Genomic DNA, 9117 nt, shown 5'->3' on the forward strand with positions numbered 1-9117 from the left:
TGTGCGATTCTTCCTTTCCTCAGCTGAGATTGGCTGACTTGCTGCCAGTGGGCACTAGAACCTGGGACCCCCCCCTGACTTTGCATGTCAGCCAAGAGAGGCCCAGCCTTCAATTGCATGGGAAATACTGAAAGCTATTAACTGCCTAAAAGTTTCAATTTGGATTTTGAAGCCACGAAGCCTTTAATAAAATGTCATTTTTGTTCCACAGCGATGGGCAGTCTTCAGCCATCCCTGTAGCCAGCATGGAGTTTGCGGCCATTTGCTTAAGGAATGCCTTGCTCCTGCTGCCTGAAGATCAACTGGAGACCAAAAAGGATAATGGCTTAAGAAATTTCAGCCAGTCAGGCAGTGGTGAGACCAGCAATGAAAATAACGAGGCATGCAGGTACAGCATGATGAGAGATACTTCAGTGAGCGTACAAATGTACCATCAATGTATCATTGTAGAAACTTGTTATATTCTCTCACGGGGGTAAGGGCACAGTGCAGGAAGGTGCAACTGGCGTAGAAGATCAGCTGTGATCTTTTAAATAGTGGAGCTGACTTGATGGACAAAATGATATACTCCCCTTTTCTGAGGAAGGATGTTCTTGATCTCGAGGGAGTGCAGTGAAGGTTTACCAGGCTGATTCCGGGGATGGCGGGACTGATGTGTGAGGAGAGATTGGCTAGGTTAGGATTGTTTTCGCTGGAGTTCAGATAAATGAGGGGGGGATCTCATAGAGACTTATAAAACTCTTAACAGGACTAGACAGGGTAGATGCAGGGAAGATATTCCCGATGGTGGGGGAGTCCAGAACCAGGGGTCGCAGTCTGAGGATTCAGGGTAGACCATTTAGGACGGAGGTGAGGAGACATTTCTTCACCCAAAGAGTGGTGAGCCTGTGGAATTCATCACCACAGGAAGTAGTTGATGCCAAAACATTGAATGTATTCATGAGGCGGCTGGATATAGCACTTGGGGCGAATGGGATCAAAGGTTATGGGGAGAAAGCAGGATTAGGCTATTGAGTTGGATGATAAGCCATGATCGTTATAAATGGCGGAGGAGGCTCGAAGGGCCAAATGGCCTCCTCCTGCTCCTATCTTCTATGTTTCTATGTTTCTCATGCTGTCATTTTCATTTACATTCTCGCTGAGATGCTCAGTATTGCCCACTGATAAATAAGTCAGAATTTGGTCATCTCTGGCAATGGTTTCTCTTCCCAACTCCACAACATCGCCTCTGCAATCCCCCAAGAATCTGTCCCAGGCCCTCTCTCCTCCTCCTCCCTCAGCTACATGCCCCCCTTTGGTGATGACACCCAAAGTCATCGGGTCAGTTTCCGCCTGTGCCAGTTAACAGCGAACTCTAATTCCCCGCCGCCTCTCCCGACTTCCCTTCGCTGCCTCTGCTGTCAGAGTGCTGGTGAGCCGGCAAGTCCTGCCAGCTAAACATCGCTGAGACCTAAGCCACCGTGTACAGTCCCTGCTGTCAGCTCTGGTCTCCAATTCCACCCCTTCCAATGGGTGAATGGGACTGTCTGTATTGCTCTGCAGGGAGCTGGCATTGGTTCAATGGGCAGAATGGCCTACCTCTGCGTAACTATGACTCCTACTTCCTATGGGGACAACTGCGAAAGCCTTCCGCATAGATTGGCCACACCCTTTACCATTCTGAATCCCATGACAAATTAATCTCAATACTCCATTATTCTTGCGCTATTATACACTGAAATTATTTTCTCTCATTCTGCAGTGGGAAACCTCATGAAGGAGATAAGTTCTTAGTTCCAGGCCCGCCATCCTCTCCGTTAAGGAAGGAGGAATTAGACAATCTCCGGTAAGGATATGTTCCCATTTCTTATCCATTTACACAACGCTACTGTCCTTTCAACAATATAAAGGGAGCTTTCTGCACATTCAGTTCCATCGTTGTTAAATCTCGATTTGTTACTGGAATTTACCACATTTAATGTAAGCAAAGGTCATTGTTTGAGTGCTTTACAGTCAATCCTCACTCATGACAGATCTAGTTGATGATGAAATTGAAGAAAATGTTTTGGCCAGCACTGTTTTTTTCATTTCCCCGTCCTCCAGCACCTCTTGCTCTTCTCATTCCAGGGTGGTCAATATATCCGGCGTTTAATTCCCTCTGTACGGGTTTCCTTTTCAGTGACCTCAGCATCTGAGGTTCTCTCCTCTGTCCAAGCCAGCTCGGCTGAGAAGATGCAGTTATGAATTGGAGGAAGAAGTTGAGAAGAGTACGGTTCATGTCCTAAATGATCCCCTCCCGCCAAGTGTTTACTGGGGCAGAAATGAACATCAGAAACTTCCCAAACAGTGTCAGTCCAGTTGGGGTTCATTGTTTATTTATTTCATGGAATGTGGGCATCGCTGGCAAGGCCAGCATTTGTTACCCATCCCTAATTGCCCTCGGGAAGGTGGTGGTGAGCTGCCACCTCCATGAACCATTGCAGTCTTTCTATAGTGGGGTGATGCAACTTGAATGAACCACTTGGCCATTTCAGAGAGTGAACCACATTGCTGTGGGTCTGGAGTCACATGTCGGCCAGACCGGGTAAGGACGGCCAATTGCCCTCCCTAAAGGACATGAGTGAACCAAATGGTGTGACAATCAATGATAAATTCAATTACAACATTTGGAAACTAAATTTCACCAACTGTCGTGGCGGCATTTGAACCTACCTCCCCAGAGCACCCCCAGGTTACTAGTTCGGTGACATTACCACCCTGCCTAGTGGCTACAGATTGTAAATGAGATGAAATTCTTGACAGGTTTCAACTCTGATTTGACCTCCTGTGGTAAATAGAAGACTGGGATTTCAAGCACATCACATCAAACGCTTTCCTCTCTGTTCTTGCAGATGCTCTATACTGGCTGGTAGTGCATATGTTGCTCTTGCACTTGGTGACAACCTTATGGCCTTAAATCATGCAGAGAATCTTCTACAGCAGACCAAACTGTCCGGGTCTTTAAAGTAAGTAACCGAGTATTCTATAACAGGGTCCTTATTAACGTGATTAATTTAACTGGCTCTGCACGTGAAGTAAATGCTTATTTAAGCTTAGACTGTTGGACGTATTCTTGAAATGGAAAAGGCCAACTGTGGAAAAGGCCATTTGGTCCATCATGTCTGTGCTAGCTGATGTAATTGTCCATTTAGTCCTACTCTGCTCCTTCCCCCCTCCCCCCCCAATTACCTTGCAAATCTTTCTTTTTCTAGATCTGTTGTTTTATGAACGTTAATGTTGAATCTGAGAGTGAGAAAGTCTTTGACAGAGAGATGGGCAGAAGTGGATATTGATGCTGGTGGTGCACGTGGAGTTCAGCTGGGTCAGGGTAGCATGCTGTCTGGTTTGATCCTGAGAGTGTGTTTGGGAGGGCAGCGATACCCTTGATTTTTGCCACCAATCTAGGATTTATTCCGATGATCCATGTGCAGAAATTAATTTTACCGCCTGTGCGGTTATTTACTCAAAACACGGCTGCTTTACTGAAGCGTGTTGCAGCCTTCACAAACACACTCCTAATGGCCCAGATCAGACCATATCTTTCCAAGTGTTCACAAAGTTCTTTCCGTGTTATGCCCCTAGAATTTCCTCACTTTCCCCCTTGAACAGGACTGAGCAATTTTCACCCTTCAGTCCTTCAGCACATTTGTCATTTCCAAAGGCGTTTGAACAAGATTAGTGCATCCACATTCTTTTAAACACCTCCACTATCTGTTCCCTAAACATTTCAGTGCCTGCCATATCATTACTACCTTTTAACCCTTTAACTCCTTTAATATAGCTCCCTTTTGAGTAATTACCAATGGTGGCTGTCCCGCACCCTCAGGTACACCTTTCAAATATTTTTTACCTTCTAAGAACTAAGGTGCAAAACCCATTGATCCCTCGAGTTTAACATGACCTCCTTTATCTATGAATGGTGCCAGTTCCCTTTGATTATCTTGTTGTGTGCTTTCAGACTCCCTATTAAGTTGCTGGTTTTGTTTCTTATCTTTCCTGGACTCCCTCTGTACGTCCTTGCTACATCTATAAGTAGCTCTCTCAGATTTCCATTTCACAGAGGGAACACATCTTTTTGTCTTGTCAAGCGCTCTGGAATTTTTTTTTACTCGAGTTCAAAGTACACAGGGGCAGCAGGCAAATTAATCTTGGAAATCTTGCAAACGGCCCCCAAAAACTCAATGACAAGGTAAAGAATTCAAGGATGGTCACCCCATTTCCCCCCCATGCATTTTAAGTAGTCTCACAACACCAGGTTAAAGTCCAACGGGTTTATTTGGTAGCACGAGCTTTCGGAACGTTGCCCGGGGCAGCGCTCTGAAACCTGTTGGACTTTAACCTGGTGTTGTGAGACTACTTACTGTGCCCACCCCAGTCCAACGCCGGCATCTCCACACCATGTATTTTGATTGGAGGTGCAGTGAGTGTGGGAGGCAGCATTTGTGAGGATACGCTCCTCCAGTCACAGACTCTGGTTCTGTCCATGTTGCGGCTCCAGCTCCTCCAGTTGCAGCTCCCCTTCCTCCCACTCTTCCTCCCCCTCCCCTGATCTTGCCCTTTCACCTTGCTGGGGTATCTGGTTTTCTTGTGCAGTGGTGTGACCTGGATGTTGGGGCAGGACTCCTGCCTGGGCTATGGTGGAGTCCACCCAGGCGTTGTTGGTGCTGGTGAACCGGAGGCGGCGGGGGAATGATGCGGGCCAACCTGTCCTGAGCCACGTCTTGGGGGAAGACTGAAGCCTTGTTTTTGGTCCCTACTCCATTCCTGAGCGACTAACTCCATCCCTCTCCCTGGCACCAGCCTGAGATTAAACCCTTCTGTTTGCACCTTGGGTGTCACATTTGATCCTGAGATGAGATTCTCACCTCATTCATTCCAACATTCACTCTTCCACCTTCTTCCGTTGGGAAAAAGATACAAAAGTCTGAGGTCACGTACCGACCGACTCAAGAACAGCTTCTTCCCTGTTGCTGACAGACTTTTGAATGGACCGACCTCGTATTAAGTTGATCTTTCTCTACACCCTCACTATGACTGTAACACTACATTCTGCACTCTCTCCTTTCCTTCTTCCCTATGTTCTCTATGAACGGTATGCTTTGTCTGTATAGCGCATAAGAAACCATACTTTTCACTGTATACTAATACATGTGACAATAATAAATCAAAGCAAACTTAAACCCGCCCATTTCTGCCTGTGTGACATTGCCCCGTCTCGGTTCGGCTGCTGAAACCTCTAGATTCAGCTATTCCAACACACTCCCTGACTGCTCTCTCACTTTGTACTCTTTGTAAACTTGAGGTCATCCAAAACTCTTATCCTTTGTCTTTAACGCGCAGTAAGTCCCGTTTCTCTATCCCGCCTCGCTGTGCCCACAGACCCAATCGAGCAATGTCCTGGTTTTAAAATTCTCATCCTTGTTCTTGATTTCTCACCCCCCCTGCCCCCGCCCCTCCCTACCTCTGTCATTTCCTACATAATTACGCTCCAGGATCTCTGTACTTCTCTAATTCTGGCCTCTAGTGCATCCCTGATTATAATCAGCCTCCAGTTGATGGCTGGGATCTTGTTGTCCAGGTTCTAAGCTCTGGAATTCCCTCCCTATACCTCTGCATCTCACTTTAAAACCTACTTCTTTGACCAGTCTTTTGGTCATGTGATCTAATCATCATAGAATCCCTACAGCGCAGAAGGAGGCCATTCGGCCCATCAAGTCTGTACTGCCCACAATCCCACCCTATCCCCGTAACCCCACATATTTACCCTGCCAATCCCCCCGAAACTAGGGTCAATTTAGCACGGCCAATGCACCTAACCCGCACATCTTTGGACTGTGGGAGGAAACTGGAGCACCCGGAGGAAACCCACGCAGACACGTGGAGAATGTGCAAACTCCACACAGACAGTGACCCAAGCCGGGAATCGAACCCAGGTCCCTGGAGCTGTGAGGCAGCAGTGCTGACCACTGTGCTACCGTGCTGCCCTAAATATGGCCTTATGTGGCTTGGTGTCATTCTCTGTTTGATAATGTTTATGTGAAGCACCTTAAGATGCTTTATGACATTGAAGTTGGTGTATCAGATGTTGCTGGAATTTATTTGCATACAGTTTTAAAAAACTACATCAAAATATTGGCTCTTCATTGGTACTTTGATAACACTGATTTTTGCGTAGCGTGAGCTGATTTCTTGCGTGTTACTTTGATTTGATGTTTCTGACCGTTTGTGATTGTGTTTAGGTTTCTGGGCCACTTGTATGCAGCAGAGTCGCTCATTTCCCTGGACAGGATCTCCGATGCTATCACTCATTTGAACCCTGAAAATGTTACTGATGTCTTCCTGGGTGTTTCGTCAAATGAACAGGATCAAGGTGAATAATTTCATGTTTGTCTGAATGATCCACCCTGTTAGCTGGCATAGTTTTAACCTTTATCCATTTGGAGATTTGTTTCCTCTGAAGGAACTATTTCTCAGGAATAGGGTGGCACAGTGGTTAGCACTGCTGCTTCACAGCGCCAGGGACCTGGGTTCGATTCCCGGCTTGGGTCACTGTCTGTGTGGAGTGTGTGGTAAATCACCTCTGTTTCCTCACAAGACTTTGACTTCCTTCCTAAAGTGTAGAGGTCAGAATTGGATTAAGCAAGCTGTCAGCTCAAGGACTATTTGCAAATTCTTCTCATCTGTCATTTCTTTTTAACCTCTAGGTTTTTATTAAATGTATACAACTAAATAACCTGTAAAAACATTTTTAAAAAAAACATGTTTTGTTCACATTTACCTTGTCCAAATGCTTTTCGAAATCTAGGTGGCACAGTGGTTAGCACTGCTGCCTCACAGCGCCAGGGACTCAGGTTCAATTCCAGCCTTGGGTCACTGTCTGTGTGGAGACTGCACGTTCTCCCCGTGTCTGCGAGGGTTTCCTCCCACAGTCCGAAAAATGTGCTGGCTAGGAGGATTGGCCATGTTAAATTCTCCCTCAGTGTACCCGAACAGGCACCGGAGTGTGGCGACGAGGGGATTTTCACAGTAACTTCATTGCGGTGTTAGTGTAAGACTAGTTGTGACTCTAATAAATAAACAACTAAAAAAAAGGTTACTGCTGAGGCTTGACTACTATTATGGGAGAGGAAACGTGCACACACGCACACACATGCACCCCCCCCCCCCCCCCCCACACACACACACACACAACACCCCCACCACACACACACAACACCCCCCACACTCACACAACACCCCCCACACTCACACAACACCCCCCCACACTCACACAACACCCCCCACACTCACACAACACCCCCCACACTCACACAACACCCCCCACACTCACACAACACCCCCCACACTCACACAACACCCCACACCCCCCCACCCCCCACACCACACCCCCCCCACACCCACACACACCCCCCACACTCACACAACACCCCCCACACTCACACAACACCCGCCACACTCCACACACCCCCCACACACCCCCCACCCCCACACACACACCCCCCCACCCCCCACACCACACAACACCCCCACCTCACACAACCCCCCACACTCACACAACACCCCCCACACTCACACAACACCCCCCACACTCACACAACACCCCCACACTCACACAACACCCCCCACACTCACACAACACCCCCCACACTCACACAACACCCCCCACACTCACACAACACCCCCCACACTCACACAACACCCCCCACACTCACACACACCCCCCACACTCACACAACACCCCCCACACTCACACAACACCCCCCACACTCACACAACACCCCCCACACTCACACAACACCCCCCACACTCACACAACACCCCCCCACACTCACACACACCCCCCACACTCACACACACCCCCCACACTCACACAACACCCCCCACACTCACACAACACCCCCACACTCACACAACACCCCCCACACTCACACAACACCCCCACACTCACACAACACCCCCCACACTCACACAACACCCCCCACACTCACACAACACCCCCCACACTCACACAACACCCCCCACACCTCACACAACACCCCCCACACTCACACAACACCCCCCACACTCACACAACACCCCCCACACTCACACAACACCCCCCACACTCCACAACACCCCCCACACTCACACAACACCCCCCACACTCACACAACACCCCCCACACTCACACAACACCCCCCACACTCACACAACACCCCCCACACTCACACAACACCCCCCACACTCACACAACACCCCCCACACTCACACAACACCCCCACACTCACACAACACCCCCCACAACACACCAACACCCCCCACACTCACACAACACCCCCCACACTCACACAACACCCCCACACACACACAACACCCCCCACACTCACACAACACCCCCCACACACACACAACACCCCCCACACTCACACAACACCCCCCACACTCACACAACACCCCCCACACTCACACAACACCCCCCACACTCACACAACACCCCCCACACTCACACAACACCCCCCACACTCACACAACACCCCCCACACTCACACAACACCCCCCACACTCACACAACACCCCCCACACTCACACAACACCCCCACACTCACACAACACCCCCCACACTCACACAACACCCCCCACACTCACACAACACCCCCCACACTCACACAACACCCCCCACACTCACACAACACCCCCCACACTCACACAACACCCCCCACACTCACACAACACCCCCCACACTCACACACACCCCCCACACTCACACAACACCCCCACACACACACACACCCCCACAACACACCACACAACACCCCCCACACTCACACAACACCCCCCACACTCACACAACACCCCCCACACACACACAACACCCCCCACACTCACACAACACCCCCCACACTCACACAACACCCCCCACACTCACACAACACCCCCCACACTCACACAACACCCCCCACACTCACACAACACCCCCACACTCACACAACACCCCCCACACTCACACAACACCCCCCATCACTCACACAACACCCCCCACACTCACACAACACCCCCCACACTCACACAACACCCCCCACACTCACACAACACCCCCCACACTCACACAACACCCCCCAC

At 49.5% G+C, this 9117-nt stretch overlaps 1 protein-coding gene across 3 annotated transcripts in view; it reads left to right on the forward strand.

Annotated features, from left to right (window-relative positions):
- cnot10 (CCR4-NOT transcription complex, subunit 10) overlaps window positions 1-9117 on the forward strand; it is a 39460-nt gene that overhangs the window by 17876 nt on the left and 12467 nt on the right. For all 3 annotated transcript variants that reach the window (XM_078216895.1, XM_078216896.1, XM_078216894.1), the window contains 4 exons: window positions 212-388; window positions 1742-1825; window positions 2871-2984; window positions 6258-6388. In XM_078216895.1, the coding sequence (XP_078073021.1) occupies window positions 212-388; window positions 1742-1825; window positions 2871-2984; window positions 6258-6388 (506 nt within the window). The remainder of the gene's footprint in view (window positions 1-211; window positions 389-1741; window positions 1826-2870; window positions 2985-6257; window positions 6389-9117) is intronic.

The sequence above is a fragment of the Mustelus asterias genome, chromosome 7 (assembly GCF_964213995.1).
Source record: "Mustelus asterias chromosome 7, sMusAst1.hap1.1, whole genome shotgun sequence".
Classification (NCBI taxonomy): Eukaryota; Metazoa; Chordata; class Chondrichthyes; order Carcharhiniformes; family Triakidae; genus Mustelus; species Mustelus asterias.